The 19,362-nt window shown below is 44.2% G+C and overlaps 1 protein-coding gene across 6 annotated transcripts in view; it reads left to right on the forward strand.

The window, feature by feature from the left end:
- The window catches only part of LOC144506495 (uncharacterized), a 110,366-nt gene that overhangs the window by 71,527 nt on the left and 19,477 nt on the right, over positions 1-19,362 (forward strand). For all 6 annotated transcript variants that reach the window (XM_078232688.1, XM_078232714.1, XM_078232733.1 and 3 more), the window contains 2 exons: positions 3,838-3,909; positions 12,267-12,338. In XM_078232688.1, coding sequence (XP_078088814.1) covers positions 3,838-3,909; positions 12,267-12,338 — 144 coding nt within the window. The remainder of the gene's footprint in view (positions 1-3,837; positions 3,910-12,266; positions 12,339-19,362) is intronic.

The raw sequence follows: 19,362 nt of genomic DNA on the forward strand, positions 1-19,362 counted from the left end.
GAGGGAGAGGAATCCAGCAGGCAAAAAACATGATTCACATTTCTCCATTGAACGTAGAATAAAGCACAAAGAAGATTACATCACAGGAACAGGCCCTTCGGCCCTCCAAGCTTGTAGCAACCAGGCTGCCCATCTGAATTGTAACCCCATACCCTTCTATTCATATCCCTCTACTCCCACCTCATTCACGTAGCTGTAAAGATGCTCCTTAAAGGTCACTCTCGTATCTGCCTCCGTGACTTCTCCCGGCAGCGAGTTGCAGGCACCAACAACCTCTCTGTGCATACATCTCCTTTAAACCTTGCCCTTTGCACCCAAAGCCCATGCCGCCTGGAAGTTGTCTCAAATTGAGTGGAGGATTGACAGGTGTTCACTTCTTGACTCCAGCCCGACCATGCTGTCGCTGACAGCCCGCATCTCCCACAACTCCGGCATCTGCTCTTCAAAGGGGGTAAGGACCTGGAGGTCTGGCCCACCACCTCCTGTCTTCATCCTCTGGTGTTATGGTCGGTCTTCTCCTGTGGAGACAGAAGGAGCCATGAAAGAAATGATGGCGTGACTTCTGCAGAGTATCAGGTCATGGCCCTTAGAGAGCAAGCGCAGTGCTACTCTTGTGGTTTGGGCGGGGGGGGGGGGGCAGGGGGCAGTGGTGGTTGGAAGGAGATGCTTGGGGGTCAGGGGCTGGAAGCATGCTGGGTGCTGGGAGTGGGAGGATCTGGGAGCGATTTGGGGGAAGATGCTAGATGGGGTTAAGCACTTACCCTTGCTGCCCGGATGAGGTCATTGATCTTCTTGCGGCACTGCTTCCCTGTTCTGGGGGCCAGTGCGATGGCACTAACTAAGGCGGTAACTGCCTCCTAGCCCACATTGCCATTAGGTAGTTTGGCAGAGCATTCCAGCAAGTTCCATGCAGTTTGCTTGTTAACATTGAGGGGAAGGCAAGTGGGCACTTGCAGGAGTGCTGATGGGGGGCGGTGGTGGATCAGTGCCTCAATGATTGGGGACAGGGGAGAGAGAGAGGGAGGTGTCATTCAGCCATCGGAGTCAGGAGGAGATGGGAGCCTTGTGCAGGAGGGTCAGGGTAGGGGGGGAGGGGGGAATCACTCTGCCTGAGATCGGTGGGGAGGAGGGAAGGGGGGGTCCTCTGCCACTCTGCCTGAGATCGGTGGGGGAGAAGGGGGGGTCCGCTGCCACTCTGCCTGAGATCGGTGGGGGAGAAGGGGGGCCCGCTGCCACTCTGCCTGAGATCGGTGGGGGGGGAAGGGGGGTCCGCTGCCATTCTGCCTGAGATTGTGGGGTGGAAGGGGGGTCTGCTGCCACTCTGCCTGAGGTAAGTGTGGGGAAGGGGGGAAGGGCCCACGATTAGTCTGTGTGGTGGGGCTTGGGTGGATAAGGGGGTCAGTAATGTTGTGGGGGTGGGGCAATGTTCGTGGGGGCCAGTGGGAGGCATTATCCAACCCGAGAGGGATGTGGTAGGGAAGCAGCATTCCATAATTCTTTTGCACATGCGCAGTTGGAGGCTCCAATCGGAGCTGCAGGATTTCGGGCGCGTTAAGTCCCGCCCACAGGCTTGTGCAGCGTGATTCGGAATCGCTGATATTTTTTCAGGCAGAGTGCGTATGGGGGAGCCTCAGAACAGCCCTAAAGGTAAAATAGGGCCCCAAGAGTCTACAGAGGGATATAGACAGGTTAGGTGCATGTGCAAAAACTTGGCAGATGGGATATAATGTAGGAAAATGTGAAGTTATGCAGTTTGTTAGGAAGAATAAAGAAACTAAATATTTAAATGGGGAAAGATTGCAGAGGGATTTGGGACTCCTCATGCATAAATTACAATAAGCTAGGATACAAGTTCAGCAGGTAATTGGGAAGGCAAATTGAATTTTGGCCTTTATTTCAAAGAGAATGGAGTATAAAACTAGGGAAATGTTGCTAAAACTATACAAGGCACTGGTTAGACCACACATGGAATATTGTGAACAGTTTTGGTACCCTTATCTCAGAAAAAATATACTGGCATTTGAGATGGCCTAGAGAAGGTTTATTCAGTTGATCCTGGGTGTGGTGGGATTTCTTATGGGGCGAGGTTGAGTAAGTTGGGCCTGTATTCATTGCAGTTCAGAAGAATGAGAGGTGACCTTATTAAGACATTTGGATTCTCAGGGGGTCGGGTAGATGCTGAGAGGATGTTTCCTCTTGTGGGAGAGTCTAGGACCAAAGGGCATAATCTTAGAGTAAGGGGTTGCCCACTCAAGACACAGATGAGGAGGAATTTCTTTTCCCGAAGGTAGTGAATCTGTGGAATTCTTTACCACAGAGAGTTGTCGAGAGTTGTCGAGGCTGGTTCATTAAGTATGCTCAAGGCTGAGATAGACACATTTTTAATCAGTAAAGGAATCAAGGGTTATGGGGATTAGGCGGGAAAGTGGATTTGAGGATTATCAGATCAGCCACGATCTCATTGAATGGCAGAGCAGACTCGATAGACTGAATGGCCTATTTCTGCTCCTGCATCTTATGGTGGATAAAATTGGAAGCTCAGCTTTCCATTAAAATTTTGTAGCAACATACATACACTCCATGGAAAAGTGTTCCATAAATCTACAAGGTGCACAAACAGGTATTTGCTAAAAAACATAATGTGATGCAGACACATACATTGAATCTGTGCTGCTCTTGCTGATCTCAGCCAGAGTATAGTCGAGGTTCTGCGATTGGTCATACCATCCTCAGTTATAAAGGGGATGATCAGTCAGTCTCCCCGCTTTCAACTGCTAGCCAGCAATGCATGCTGAAAAATGAGCACTCGTAGATGTTGGGTAAGGACAAAATCAGCTGGACTGATTGCCCTGCTGCCAGATAGGTTCCCATCACTCACCACTATCTTCATACACAAGGAATGACCACATGGCTGAAATATGAAATCAGATTCTCACAGGAGTTGATGCCTTTTGGGAGTTGGGGAGATAAAATTGGCAAAAATAAAATAAAATTGAAAAAAGTAGAATAGAATGCAGAAGGTGTTGAGGTACTTATTTTTTGGTTTGTGCTACAGTAAAAAAAAATAACGGGTCTTACATTTGCTATCAATGGAAACTTATGCTTTCTGAATGTGTGTACATATTATAGCTCTACATCCTGTCCCTGCAGACCTGTATGGATTCAGCTCTGTACATATATTTGTTCCCTGTCTGAGTCTTTGTTTACCATAGGTCTGAAATTATTACATCTTGTGTCTCTAGCCCAAAACCTTAAATCTGTCTCTCTGGTCCTTATTACATTGGCTAATATTTTCTTTATCTGCTCTATCTAATTCGTCATAATCTTGTACATCTCCATCGGCTCTTCCCTGAACCTCCTTTGCTATAAGGAAAGACTGGACTTATCCAAGCTTTCAATTTAGGTGTCTGATCTCATGAATCACATGTTCTAGTGCATGAACTACTCTCATTATTTTAGTACAAAATGATGCTTCTCATCTGAAATTCTTGTCTATATAGAAGATACAGGATCTTAAATTGAAGAATGGGGACAAGTTATCTGTAGCTCTTTTTTGTTATCCGATATATGTTGATGTGATGCATTAAAACATGAAGGAAACAGAAATGAGGAAAGCATAAAATAATTGAAAACATATTTATAAACAGAACATACAAAGGATAAATAACTACTACTATTTCAGACATTACTCACATTAACATTTTACAAGTTTTTTTTTACCACTTATTACGTATCAGTCATTGGCAACCTGGCCTTTTTTTCCCACTATATATCTGACAATGAGTTTGTGCGTGTATATTATGGACTGAACTATATATTCTGTTTGTTTCCCACCAGGGATCTGAGCAATAATAATATATTAATTTTGGGTCCTGGCGCCTTTTCACAGCTATCAAGCTTACACTTTTTGTAAGTATTCTTTTTGATGGTTTTGTGTTGAAATTGTTAAAACATAATGATATTGGCAAATCAAATGTCGCAGCATGATTTTAAGATTTGATAGTTGCTGAGTGCCTTATTGAAATGCATGTGTGTAAGTTAATTAGCAAAATTATGTGACTATCCCTTTCTAATTTCATTTAAATGCAAGATTTAAATAAATAATACAGGAATGTTAATGATTCTCAATAAATGAGAGTATCATTGGAAGAGTGTACGGAAGTAAGTAGAAAGTTAGTTTTGTTAACTGGCATAGTAGCTTGAACTGCATATTTAATTTGAGTTTCTGAAAGAGAGGTATAACTCTTTGTAATTTATAGCAACAGATGAAGAAACCTCCAATATTGTATTTAATCTTATCTGTTTCAATAACTGGCAAAATTCATTGGCAAGCATGATGAAAGATTAAGAATTTATCAATCTAAAATAATACCTTATGATTGGTGATTAGGGTAAAATCAAACATTTAAAAATGGAAAACAGCTTTTTATGGAGTCATTACGACACAGAAGGAGGCTATTTGACCTACTGAGTCTATGTCAGCCCCATTTCGCCACTCTTCCACTGCAAGTTTAGCCCTGCAAGTTTATTTCCCTCACACTCCTATCAATTGTTTTGTTTGAGATCATTGACACCATCACTTCCACCACCCTTGTAGACAGGGAGTTCCAGGTAATTAACCATTATCACCACCCACTGCATAAAAAGTTCTTCCTCACATCTTGTATCTCTAGCCCAAAACCTTAAATCTATCTCTCTGGTCCTTATTACATCAGCTAATATTTTCTTTGTCTGCTCTATCTAATTCGTCATAATCTTGTACACCTCCATCAGCTCTTCCCTTAATCTCCTTTGCTACAAGGACACATCTCTAACTTCTCCAACCTCATCACGTAACTAAATTCTGTTATTCCTAGAAAGAATCTGGTAAATCTCCATGCTCTCTTAAGGACCTTTAGATCCTTTCTAAATTGTGGTGATCAGAACTGCATTTAAACTCCAGTAAGCCTAGTCATAGTGTTGTGCAGGTCATGGGGGAATCAGTAGATCTACCTGTGGGTTTCATGGAGCACAAGCTGCCTTATTGAACAAGTTGAGGCTCGCCCAATGGGAAACAGCCAACAAATGTTTTTAAGCATTTAAAATCCTTCCTGGGATTAGTCAAGTATTATGGAAAATTTATCCTGAACTTGGCTTCCATGCTGGCCCATTGCACACCCTGCTACAAAAGTACCAGAGCTGGTCATGGGAAGCTTTTTCTCAAGTCAAACATCAGGTACTGTCTTCTAACCTACTGGCCCATTTTGATCCAAATGACTTGTGACGCTTCCCCTTACAGGATTGGTGCAGTGCTTTCAAGTTGCTGGAAAGATAAGAACATAAGAAATAGGAGCAGGAGTAGGCCATCTGGCCCTTCGAGCCAGACAGAAAAGCCCATCTCATGCCTCAAGGACCCTTTCAGATGCAGAGTGAAGGTCCTTTCAAATTGAGAAGCAAGGGTTAGTGGAGACCTTGCCAGTGTCAGCAAGATAGATCAAAGCCTGGATCCAAACAGACCCAATCTTATCCAAAATAAAGCACATGATCCTGCAATGGAGATTCCAAGGAGAACCCTCTGAAAAAATGAAACACTACCTCATTAAGAAAGCTAAACTTAGTGTTGAGGACAGGGTCATTCTTTGGGGATCCCGAGTAATTGTTCCACCTCCAAGACGAAATCCAATATTAATGGAACTACTCGACTTCAGGAAGCATAGTGGAGAACATGTCCCTGTCTACATCAATGGGGATGAAGTAGAAATGGTCGAAAGCTTCAAGTTTTTAGGTGTCCAGATCACCAACAAACCTGTCCTGGTCCCCCCATGCCGATACTATAGTTAAGAAAGTCCACCAACGCCTCTACTTTCTCAGAAGACTAAGGAAATTTGGCATTTCAGCTATGATTCTCACGAACTTTTACAGATGCACCATAGAAAGCATTCCTTCTGGTTGTATCACAACTTGGTATGGCTTCTGCTCTGCCCAAGACTGCAAGAAACTACAAAGGGTCATGAATGTAGCCCAATCCATCATGCAAACCTGCCTCCCATCAATTGACTCTGTCTACATTTCCCGCTGTCTCGGCAAAGCAGCCAGCATAATCAAGGACCCCATGGACCTTGGACATTCTCTCTTTCACCTTCTTCCATCGGGAAAAAGATACAAAAGTCTGAGGTCACGTATCAACCGACTCAAGAACAGCTTCTTCCCTGCAGCCATCAGACTTTTGCATGGACCTACCTCACATTAAGTTGATCTTTCTCCATACCCTAGCTATGACTGTAACACTACATTCTGTGCTCTCTCATTTCCTTCCTTATGAATGGTATGCTTTGTCTATATGGCGCACAAGAAACAATAGTTTTCACTGTATGCTAATACATGTGACAATAATAAATCAAATCAAATCAAATCAAAATAATGGTCACCCAGAAGAAGCAAAAATGAAGATGTTGGCTCGGAGTTGCATCTGGTGGCTCTGTCTTGACTCTGACATTACACACTTGGTGAAGTGATGTGACCTGTGCCAGGAAAACCAAAATCTCCTGCCGTCAGCCTCCCTACACACATGTGAGTGGCCTGGCAGCCCATGTGTGTGTACATGTGAACTTTGTAGGTCATTTTATGGGTTCAACGCTTTTAATCATGGTGGATGCACCTCCTAAATGGTTGGAGGTGCACCACATAGGCTCCGCGACTTCTCAGGCTACGATTTAAAATTCATGGCAAAGCTTCAGCACACACGGAATATCGGAAATCCTGGTTTCTGACAATGGTGCAGCTTTCGCTGGGGGTGATTTCCAGAACTTTGTGCCCTTCAATGGTATCCAACGTGTCTGAATTGCACCTTATCACCAGTCATCAAATGGACTGGTACAAACCTTCACAAATGGTATGAAGAAACAACCGGCGGTATCCACGGACACCAAAGTGGCATGATTTCTGTTTGATTCCAGGACCACCCCACACACCACGACAGGTTTGTCTCCACCAGATGGTGATGTTAATGGGATGACGGCTTTGTATCCAATTGAGCCTACTATTCCCAAATTTGGTGGGGAGGGTGGAGTTAGAATCATAGAATCCCTACAGTGCAGGAGGAGGCCATTCAGCCCATCGAGCCTGCACTAACAACAATCCCACCCAGGCCCTATCTCCGTAACCCCACATATTTACCCTGCTAATCCCCTGACACAAAGGGACAATGTAGCAAACAACCTAACCCACACCATCTTTGGACTGTGGGAGGAAACCGGAGCACCCAGAGGAAACCCACGCAGACATGGGGAGACTGTGCAAACTCCACACGGACAGTAAAACGAGGCCGAAATCTAACGCAAGTCTCTGGCGCTGTGAGGCAGCAGTGCTGATCACTGTGCCACCATGCCACCCTGTGTTCCAACAGGAAAACCAAAAAGGATTCTGCAAGGACAGAAAGAACTTTTGCAATGGGTGATGTGGTCCCATGTAAGGAATTTCAGGGATGGTCCCAGTTGGGTCCCTGGGATCGTTACTAAGCTAAGGAAAAGACCTCCTTGCATTGGGGGCTGCTGGGAAAGACATGTACCTAAAGGGGGGAAGGATGTTTTGGTGACTATGGAAGCCATGGAGGTTCATCAATAGATCTACCTGTGGGTTTTGTGGAGCATGAGCTGCCTTATTGAGTGAGTGGAGGGTCACTCAATGGGAAGCAGTCTGTCGGGGTTTTTAAGCCTGTTACTTCCCTTGGATTGGTGTTGTAGGTCCCGAGGCGAAGACTACTTGACTGTAAGCCATGGCAGTGGCTCTTTCCTTTGGTGCACAGTAAAGGGTGTTGGTGATGGGAAACTCTTGTTTGGCTGAATTACTGCACAGAGCTTTATAAAAGTTCAACGTAACTTCCCTGCTTTTAAACTCAAAATCTCTATGAAGCTCAAGATTCGATATGCTTTGTAAATTATCCTCTCACTATGTTCTGCCACCTTCAAAGATCGATGCACATGAACATCAGCTCCTTCTGCTTCTGCAAGTTCTTCAGAACTGTTAAGTATACCGAGCTACAATCAGTTTATATTGCTTTTTCCTTTCCCTTCTGCCAAAATGCATCATCTGACTCATCCCTGCATTAAATGCCATCTGCCACTTATCTGTCCATTCTGCTAGCCTATGTCATGTTGCAGTTATTCTCAGTGTCTGGCATTCCTCCAAGTTTGGTATCATTGACAAATTTTGAAATTTTACTTTGTATTTGTAACATCCAAGTTATTTATATAAGCTGTCTTCCAAGCATAGATCATAGAAATCATAGAAATCATAGAAACCCTACAGTACAGAAAGAGGCCATTCGGCCCATCGAATCTGCACCGACCACGATCCCACCCAGGCCCTACCCCCATATCCCTACATATTTTACCCGCTAATCTACGTATCCCAGGACACTAAGGGGCAATTTTAGCATGGCCAATCAACCTAACCCGCACATCTTTGGACTGTGGGAGGAAACCGGAGCACCCGGAGGAAACCCATGCAGACACGAGGAGAATGTGCAAACTCCACCCAGACAGTGACCCGAGCCGGGATTCGAACCCAGGTCCCTGGAGCTGTGAAGCAGCAGTGCTAACCACTGTGCTACCGTGCCGCCCCGGGCTTTGGGGAGGACCATTTTATTGTCCGAAAAACAACCATTTACACTGTATCACCACTCGCTGTTTTCTGTCCTCTCGTCATTTTATAAATGCAAGCTGACATTAACTCTCCTGCTCCATAGGCCTCAATTATGTTAATTTGGCACTTTGTCAAATGCTTTCTGAAAATCCATGTGGACAATACATGGTTTGGACAGGATCCAAACATGGTTTGGTTTCATCAAACTTCTCTGTTAGTTCATCAAAAGTTCAATTAGAATAATCAGACATGATCTGCCTTTTACAAATCTATGCTAGCTAACCTTGATTCACTCATCCTTTACCATGTCTCTTAATTTTCTTCTCGGGCAGTATTCCATTACCAGATTTTGTGCGTGATTCTGGTTTGCAAGGGACAGGGGCTTGCTTGATTGTGGCCTTTAGGACAGATCACAGGAGAAGTATCTAGCACTGGAAATTGAAGGATTCAGTAAAGAGTTTGCTTCTCTTTTGTGACCCATGAAATCCATGAAACCCTTAGTTGGGTTGAAGATTACCAATTACCATTAGAGTAACATTGTTTTCAGCATCTCTTTATTTCTCACTTGCTTTTCATTTAATGTTCACAGGGCAGCACGGTGGTACAATGGTTAGCACTGCTGCCTCACAGCGCCAGGGCTGTCTGTGCAGAGTCCTCACGTTCTCCCCGTGTCTGCATGGGTTTCCTCCTGGTGCTCCGGTTTCCTCACATGGTCCGAAAGACATGCTGGTTAGTTGCATCGGCTACGCTAAATTCTACCTCCATGTACCTGAACAGGCGCTGGAGTGTGGCGACTAGGGGATTTTCGCAGTAACGTACTTGCAGTGTTGGTGTAAACCAATTTGTGACACTAACAAATAAACTTTAAAAACCATGGCTGGGATTTTCAAGCTGGTAAAATCACGCGAGAGCCGAGAAACCAGGATCACGCCCGATTTCTCAGCTCTCGTGATCTTACGAGGTCAGTCTCGTCTGAAATGGGTGAAAGGCTGAATAAATTGTTTAACTTTATTGTAATGTTAATTTAAATGGCATTAGCGAGCCCATCACTCAATTGTCCAGGCTCGCTTGCCTTTACGGCCTTGCTGGGAGAGGTTTTCTCCTGCGAGGAAAACACCTGCTCCCTGTGAATGGGTAACAGTCGTGCTGGCTTTGCTGGTAGAACCGGAGACCATTGAGGCCCCTCCTGGGAGGCTAAGGGCGAGGGGGAGTTCTTCAGCTTGTCTGCATCAGCGGGGACCTCTCTCTGTTTGTCAGACCTCTGCTGCTTCTATTGCGCATGTGCAGAATCAGGCCACACTGCAGGTACGCAATTATGGCATCACGCCTCACTGCACGTACGCAACTACAGTTGGGCGAATTAAGCCCAGCCCACTGCCTGCACCATCTAGAAATGGTCTAGACCATTTTATCATGCACTTATGTGCACAAGATTGGCTGTGAAAACTCGCCCACAAAACGGATCAGCAACTCTCTCATTTTGACGCTAGCTGGACACTTAGAATCATTCTCGTAAAATTCCGCCCCATTTGTCTCATTGTCAGACAGGAATGTGTTGGCTCCATGTTGATGGAGCCAGTGTAATCTGTCAAATATTTAAATCAGTTGATCCAGTAAACTGATTTTCTTTTAAAAACTGAAGGTGCTAAAATCTGAAGCTGAAGCAGAAAAGTATGGAAAAATATCGTCCAGTCAACATCTGCGAAGGGAAAACAGAAGTTAACATTTTGAACGGGTAATCCGCAGTCAGAGTGTGAAACTGAAAGGAAGAAAAATATAGAGGAACAGGGGAGTTGGAAAACAATTCTTGCTGCAATCGTGGGAGGGAGAATATCACCTGCAAACTGCACTGAATTAATACACATCCTGGAAAACCAGCAGGAAATTTTATGCATTTTTAAACTACATCATATCAATTTCAACACTCTCCTGTAATTAAGCTCCCAACTATTCCAGCAAATTTCTGCACATCAAGCTCCTCGACCAAAAATGTTGTGTTCTGTTTTATGATTATGAACAAATTCAATCTCCACATCATGAGAAATGTAATAAAATCTACAATTATATTTTGGCTGGTGCTCAAGACTTGAGACTCATAAAGACCATATGCAGTAAGATTCCTTCCATTATGGACCCTCATTGCACATGTCTGGATTGTTAAAGGATATTCATATTTACTGATGGAAATCAGCTATTTGAAGTTCAAGCATAATAAACTTGAAAGAATATGACAAGCACTAGAAGCGAAACAGGCGGAAAGTGAAAAGAATGTAGAGTCATATGATCCCTCATAAGGACTTCAAGTGATGCATCAATCACAAAGCCATGTGATGCCATTGATACCACGCACACTGGGCCACATTTCATAGACATTGAGTCTATGATATGACTAATAGTAGTGACCAATTGTTTTCATCCCTGAGATAAGCAATCCACCAATCCACCAGAGCCAACTAGGAGGCCAGTGATCCTCCATTGACCCCCAGAACAGGCGGCGATGGAAGATGCACCCTCGGCACACCCTCTCTCAGCACCAAGTACCAGCGCAGATACAGGCACATCGCTAGGCAATAGCACATCGGCTCAGTTTGTAGTGTACAGGAGTGAGGGCATATCACACTCGCTTGAGCTGATGGTGGAGACAGGGAGTGCCCTGGACACCATGGGAGGACTGCTAGAGACCAGGACCCTACTAAGTCCAAGGCAGATGAAGAGTCGCTGGAGTCGTCAATTAGGTGCCAAATACAGAATGTCCAGCAGGACGTGCGGGGAGATTTGGTGGAGATCCTTGAGGATCTGCGTGCCATGGTCTCTGCCATGAAGGAGTCCTTGTGGAGCATGAGCACTACATTGACCCAAGTTATGAGTGCACAGCCTCATCCAGAAAGTGCGGAGGGCAGGGGGACACCTAGATGTGGTGTTGCACAAAAGGACAGAGTTGGAGGAAGGATTCTGGGAGGTTAGAACGGGGGAAGCCTATAGAGGAATTTGAATAGGAGGATGAGAATTTTAAAATTGCAGCATTGTTGGACTGCAAACCAATGTAGATCAGCAAGCAAGGGGCTGATGGATGGTGCCCACTCATCTTCCAGCCAGCTTGTTCTTTTCTTCCCATCCTGTTAACATTGGCATCTTCATCATCTTCTCATCCTTTCTCACACTGGAATTATGTCCATTCCCTTTTGTATTCTGGCTGTCTTCTTCCTTGGGTGTCTCCATTCACACCCCTGTTAGAATTTGCCCCTGTCAGAATTCATGGAGGCATTCCTTGAGTTCCCTCACCCTGAGTTCACATTGTTTTTGCTCTTCCCTGATCTTTCTCCTTCAGTCTTACCTAGAACATATTTGCAAAAGCTAAATGTCAGAGCAGGATTCCAAATGTATTAGTGACGTTTACAAGTGATCAATAAAGGGGTAGAATTCAATGGAAAATTGCAAAGTTGAAATGCATATAGGTGATACAGAGTAAGTCATTCAAATCAATTTTAAATAACTTTATTTATATTAAGTCAATGCCTTGAATAAATTATTTTTAAGTAAATTTATTATTTAGTGGAAGTGCTGTTTAAACTTTGAATGTGGAGAATGTTATTCCATGAAGTTACACATTTTTGAATTGTTTTGCAATTTATGCTCTCTTTTAGGAATATAAGTGATAATTATTTAAGCTTGATAGGTAACGGAGCTTTTGATCATCTGTCTTCTATAATCTACTTGTAAGTATGTTTCTGACATTAAAATTAAAATAATTAAATGTTAATTTTTTAAAATCTGCATTTTTATGTACTTGTGTGAATTACTTTTTAAGCTTTTATACATTTTTGCTTCATTACTATCCTGTTAACACTTTTGGTTATTATAATCTTGAATATTTAAATTTAAAGTTCTCTCTTTGGTTTAGGAGATAAATGCATCGATACTCAATGCTGTGGTACTGAAACATGTAGAGCAGAAAGGTCCCATATTTGATCAATGCCCTGGGCTCAGTTAGCTGATCATGATTGAGATCCGAAGTACAAAAGTATATAGTTAGCTTTAACCCTCCTGGGCTCAAGATGCAAAATAAAACAAAATTTCTGCTATTGGCTATCAAGTGGTGACCACGTGAAAAATATGGAAGTATGGTGAGGGCCAAATGGATTCCAAACATAATGGGTAGATTTTACTCATATTTTGGCATTGTGACGTAGCAGCTGACAAAGCAGAGCTGGCAGCTTTCCCTGCTTTATCACTGAGAAGGGAAAGAAAAGTGAAGGGGAGGTTCCCATGATGTCATACTGGTGGGGCGGGCAACTTAGCTTTTTAAAGATCGGGGCACCGTTTTTAAAGGGTGTACTGATACAAATAAAATCAAAAATAGAGGCCCCTCTCCCTGAACATGCCACCCCTGAGAATCCCCTCCCCACAACAAGTCCCCCACGCAGAGCCCACCCCTACACAACACTCCCCTGACACTGCCCAGGCAGAATTACCAGGGATAGAGGCCTAATGATTAGATGTTCATTTATTGTATTGGGGTTCCTGCCATTGAGTGTTGGGATTCCTGTTACATCACAGGTGAGGGAGCGGGGGGAATCCTCTTTATGTTGGCGTGAAATGCAATCTCTGGCAAGAATTTCCTCTCCTAACCCACCTGACAAAAACTGGAGCAGAAAATCCCTCCCGATGTTTTCCAAAGTTGGAATAGTTTTCTGATATGTAGGAAGAATAGTTAATAAGCCTGGCACAGACATGTGGACAGGAGAGCAGAGTGGTGTGTTAAAGTGGCAAGTGACAGGAAGGTCTGGGTCCTGCTTGCGGACAGACCAAAGGTGTTCAGCAAAGCAGTCACCCCGTCTGCGTTTGGTCTCTCCGATGCAGAGTAGACTGCACTGGGAGCAGCAAATGCAATAAACATGTTGAAGGAGGTGCATGTGAAGTGCTGCTTCACCTGACGGGGGTGTTTAGGCCCTGGGATGGTGAGGAGGGAGGAGGTAAAGGGGCAGGTGTTGCACCTTCTACGATTGCATGGGAAGGTGCTATAGACACGGGTAAGGCGTTAGGTGTGCTGGAGGAGTGGACCAGGGTGTCCTGAAGAGAACGATCCCTGCGGAATGCTGATGGGGGAGTGAGGGGAAGATGTGTTGATTAGTGGCATCATGCTGGAGTTGGCGGAAATGGTGGAGGATGATCTTTTGAACGAGGAGGCCGGTGGGGTGACAAGTGAGGACAAGGGACCTATCCTGGTTCGGGGAGGGGGTGCGAGCAGAGGACCGGGGGGATTGGTCAGACGCGGTCGAGAGCCCTGTCAACCACAGTGGGTGGAAAACCACGATTGAGGAAGAAGGCAGACATATCGGCAGCGCTATTTTGGAAAGTGGCATCATCAGAACAGATGCGGCGGAGGCAAAGGAACTGAGAGAATGGGATGGAGTCTTTACAGGGGTGTGGGGAGCCGTAGTCAAGGTAGTTGTGGGAGTCAGTGGGCTTGTAATGGATACTAGTGGACAGTTTATCACCAGAAATGGAGACAGAGAGGTCAAGGAAGAGATGAGAAGTGTCAGAGTTGGATCAGGTGAAGTGATTGAAGAGTGGAAATTGGAAGCAAAATTGATAAATGTTTCCAGGTCCAAACAAGGGTATATAGCGACACCGAAATAGTCGTCAACGTACCGATAAAAGAGTTGTAGGAGGGGGCCGGAGTCGGACTGGAACAGGGAATGTTCCACATAACCCATAAAGAGACAGGCATAACTGGAACCCTTGCAGGTGCCCATTGCCACACCTTGTATTTGGAGGAAGTGAGACAAGTTCAAGGAAAAGTTGTTAAGTGAGAGAACCAGTTTATCCAGATGGAGGAGAGTGGTGATTTGATTGGATTTAATTTATTATTGTCACAAGTATTTGTATACAGTGAAAAGTATGATGCACCATAGAAGGCATTCTTTCTGGTTGTATCACAGCTTGGTGTGGCTCCTGCTTTGCCCAAGCCCGCAAGGAACTATAAAAGGTTGTGAATGTAGCCCAATCCATCACACAAACCAGCCTCCCATCCATTGACTCTGTCTACACTTCCCGCTGCCTCGGCAAAGCAGCCAGCATAATCAAGGACCCCACGCACCTTCTTCCGTTGGGAAAAGAATACAAAAGTCTGAGGACACGTACCAACTGATTCCAGAACAGCTTCTTCCCTGCTGCCGTCAGACGTTTGAATGGACTTACCTTGCATTAAGTTGATCTTTCTCTACACCCTAGCTATGACTGTAACACTACATTCTGCATTATCTCGTTTGCTTCTCTATGAACGGTATGCTTTGTCTGTATTGCGCACAAGGAACAATACTTTTCACTATGTTAATACATGTGACAATAATAAATTAAATCAAACTATTGTTTCTTGCACACTATACAGACAAAGCAATACTGTAGTATGTCCGGGGTGCGTGGGGTCTATGATTATGTTGGCTGCTTTTCTGAGGCGGTGGGAAGTGTAGACAGTGTCAATGGTTGGAAGCTGGTTTGCGTGATGGATTGGGCTTTATTCACGACCCTTTTTAGTCTCTTGCGTTCTTGGACAGACCAGGAGCCATTCCAAGCTTTGATACAACCAGAAAGAATGCTTTCTATGGTGCATCTGTAGAAGTTGGTGAGAGTTGTAGCAGACATGCCAAATTTCCTTTGTCTCCTGAGAAAGTAGAGGCGTTGGTGGACTTTCTTAACTGTAGTGTCCGCATGAAGGGACCAAGACATGTTGTCGGTGATCTGGACATCTAAAAACTTGAAGCTTTCGAGCATTTCTACTTCGTCCCCAATGATGTAAACAGGGGCATGCCGTCCACTACACTTCCTGAAGTCGATGACTATCTCCTTGGAGATGGATGGGGATCAGACCTCTGTTCAAGGAAGAAGCGAAAAGCTTTGAGGCCTTCCTGGTGGGGAATGGAGATGTAGAGGGATTAGACATCCAGTCAAGGTAATTTTGACTTTGCCCATTTTACTCTCTTGCCCTATGTCGATTTAGCTGCCTCTTACGCCTTGTCTATTGAATTCAATGGAAAAAATGGAGGGGGGCGGGCATTGGCTCTATTTTCTCTCCACATACGCTGTCAGACCTGCTGAGATTTTCCAGCATTTTCTGTTTTTGTTCTTAATCATTATTGTCCATTTTATATGATCACCCAAAGTCAAAATTGTGCCCATGTTTTTCAAACGTTGGCAACTCTGCTAGGTAACCAGTGATGAATGGTGTGGTCAAGTTGATTTGCCATTGAATCTTTCCTATCTCAACTTAGACAAAATTCTACCAATTAGCATTTTATGTTGGAATAGGAAAACTGGAAAATAACAAACAATGCTTGAAAAGAACTTCATTATTCAAACATACAAAATAGGAATAGAAGTAGGCCATTCGGTCCCTTGAACCTGCTCAGCCATTCAATAAGATTATGGCTGATCTGTTGGTGTTTCAAATTCCATAATTCCATCTATCCCTGATAAACTTTGATTCCCTTGCCTAACAGGAATCTATCTACCTCCACTATCAAAATATTCAGTTAATTCACCTCACCACCTTCTGAGGCAGAGTTCCAAATTTTCATAACCCTTTGAGAGAAAAAAAACTCATCACTGTCCTAAAACGGCTACCTCTAAATTTAAAATAGTGGCCCCCTAGTTCTGGACTCATAAGAGGAACCATGCTTGCCACATCAACATGCTGTCAAGACCATTCTGGGTCTTGCATACTTCAATCAAGTCACCCCTCACTCGTATAAACTCCAGTGAATTGCAAAAAGACGAATGAGACTGCTTTACAATGCTGTTCTAACATGGGGGCACTGTTTTAAAATTAGGGGGTCACACCCTTTGAGGACAAAGATGAGGAGAACTTTTTTTCGCTGAGGGTTATTGGACTTTGGAACTGTGCCTCAAGGCAGTGGAGGTGGGATCATTAATTATTTTTAAGACAGAGGCAGATAGATTTTTTGTTCGGCAAGGGAATGAAAGGTATTCTGGGTAAATGGGAATGTGGAATTTGAAACACAGACAGAGTAGCCATGATTTTATTTGAATGATGGAACAGGCTCGAGGGACCAAATGGCACTTGTAAGCTTTCTTTTGGGAGGGGTGGAAAACAAGTTTCTGCATTGTCTAGTATGTGTATGTGCCACTTCACTTTGTGATGGCGAGATCAATGCTGAATTCATACATTCATTAATTTTAGTCACGTTGCATTGACAGACATCAAACTGAAGACAAACACTTTCCTGTAATGAGGGAGAGAAAAAAGGTTGATTGTAGGGTGAAGACAAATGAATCCCCTCTTGGGACCCACTCAAAGTTTAATTTGCGGAGGTCTTTGAGAGCTTGTCTACTGTTATGATGACCACAAAGGCCATGATCATCAATAGATCTACCTGTGGGCTTTATGGAGTGCGAGCTGGTTTATTGAGTGAGCAGATGCTTGCCCAATGGAAAGCAGTCAGTGGAGGTTTTTAAGCTTGTAACTTCACTGGACTGGTGTTGTAGGTCCCAAGGTGAAGACTACCTGACTGTAAGCCACGGGAACAGCTCTTTCCTTGGTGCACAATAAAGGGTGTTGGTGACAATAAACTGGCTTTTGGCTGAATTACTACATTGGCAATGAGGAGGAAAATTATTTTTTCCTCCACCTTTCGCTCTGGATAACCTCTGAATGTCAAGAGCCTCTCCGGTAAGAAAAAGTAATTATGCTTCTTTTCGGGAAACTTGAGCCCTATGAAACCAGTGGGGAAGACTGGGCCCAATACACTGAGCACATGCATTACTTCTACCATGCTAACAACATTGAAGGAACCCAAAACCAGAAAGTGATGTTAACAGCTTGCGGGCCCCCACTTTCAGTGTGTTAAGAAGTCTGACCTATCTGGATGCCTCGACTCAAGAACATTTAATGAGCTAGTTAATAAGATAAAGTCGCCATAGTCCCAGATGACCATAGGCTTACTGGTTGTGATTTAACCTGAGGATCATCACACCTCAGGTGAGGGGCAAGGTTGAGAAGGTGAAGCCTTCATGAATAACCTCAGCTGGTAAGGGAATTCAACTCGTTCTGTTGGCATTGCTCTGCATCCCAAACTAGCCATCCAGCCAAGTGGTCTAACTGGCCGCCATTGGTGAGCTGGTAGACCTGGTAAAAAACCACTATGACCCGGAGCCCCTGGTAATTCTCCAGAGGTATTGCTTCAATATGTTTGGCAAAATTCCTGGTGAATCTGATGCTAAGTACTTGGCTAGATTAGAACAAGGAACAGTACAGCACAGGAACAGGCCCTTCCTTCAGCCCACCAAGTCTGTGCCGACACAGATGCCTCTCCAATCTAATATTTTCTTTCCTCTACGTGGTCTATATCCCTCTATTCCCTGCCTATTCATGTATCTATCCAGATGCCTCTTGAACGTTGTTATAGAATCTGCTTCCACCACCTCCTCTGGTAGCGCATTCCAGGCATTCATCCCCTCTGTGTGAAAAACTTGCCCCTTACATCTCTTTTAAACTTTCCCGCTCTCACTCTCAACCAATGCTCCTGAGTAATTGAACCTTCCACCCTGGGAAAAAGACTGACTATCCGCTCTATCCAAGTCTGTCATAATCTTGTAAACCTCTATCAGGTCCCCCCTCATCCTCCGACACTCCAATGAACACAATCCAAGTTTGTTCAACCTTTCTTCATAGTCCACACCCTCCAAACCAGGCAATATCCTGGTCAATCTCTTCTGCAACCTTTCCAATGCATCAACATCCTTCGGGTAGTGTGGCGACCAGAATTGTACACAATACTCCAAATGCAGTCTAACCAAAGCTTTATACAGCTGCAACATGATTTTTCAATTCCGATATCAATGCCCCGACTGATAAAGGTCAGCATGCCATATGCCTTCTTGACCACCTTGTCCACCTAAGTTGCCACCTTCAGGGAACTGTGGATCTGCATGTCTAGGTCCCTCTGGATGTTAATATTTCTAAGGGCTCTACCATTTACTGTATACTTTCCTTCTGCAGTAGACCTTCCATATCGTCTCACCTCACATTTCCCGGATTGTCTCTTCTGCCCTTCTTAAATAGAGGAACTATGTTAGCCACTCTCCAATCCTCCAGTACCTTGCCTGTGGCTGAAGAGGATACAAAGATTTTGGCCAAGGTCTCAGCAATTTCTTCCTTCTTCCCTGGGGACTTGTCCACCTTAATGTTTTTCAAAACCTCCCTTTTTATGTCAACATGTCCTAGAATGTCAACATCCTCCTTTCTACACTCACCATCCACTACATCCTTCTCCTTTGTGAGTATTGATGCAAAGTACTTGTTAAGGACCTCGCCCACCTCATCTGGCTTCACACACAAATTTCCTCCACTGTCCTTGAGTGGACCTACCTTTTCTTTAGCTACCCTCTTCCTCCTTATGTAGGCATAAAAAGCCTTGGGATTCTCCTTAATCCTGGCAGCCAAGGACATTTCATGGCCCCATTTTGCCCTCCTAAGTCCCTATTTAAGCTCTTTCTTGCTATCTTTGTGTTGCTCAAGAGCCTTATCAATTTTCAATTTCCTGAAATTTATGTATGCCTCCTTCTTCTTTTTCACGTTTCACAATCTCTCTTGTCATCCAGGGTTCCCGAATCCTGCCATCTTTATCCTTCATTTCTACGGGGACATACTTGTCCTGAATTGTTAACAACTGACTTTTAAAAGACTCCCACATATCGGATGTGGATTTACCCTCACACAGC

Source organism: Mustelus asterias, chromosome 2 (genome assembly GCF_964213995.1).
Source record: "Mustelus asterias chromosome 2, sMusAst1.hap1.1, whole genome shotgun sequence".
In the NCBI taxonomy this organism is placed as follows: domain Eukaryota; kingdom Metazoa; phylum Chordata; class Chondrichthyes; order Carcharhiniformes; family Triakidae; genus Mustelus; species Mustelus asterias.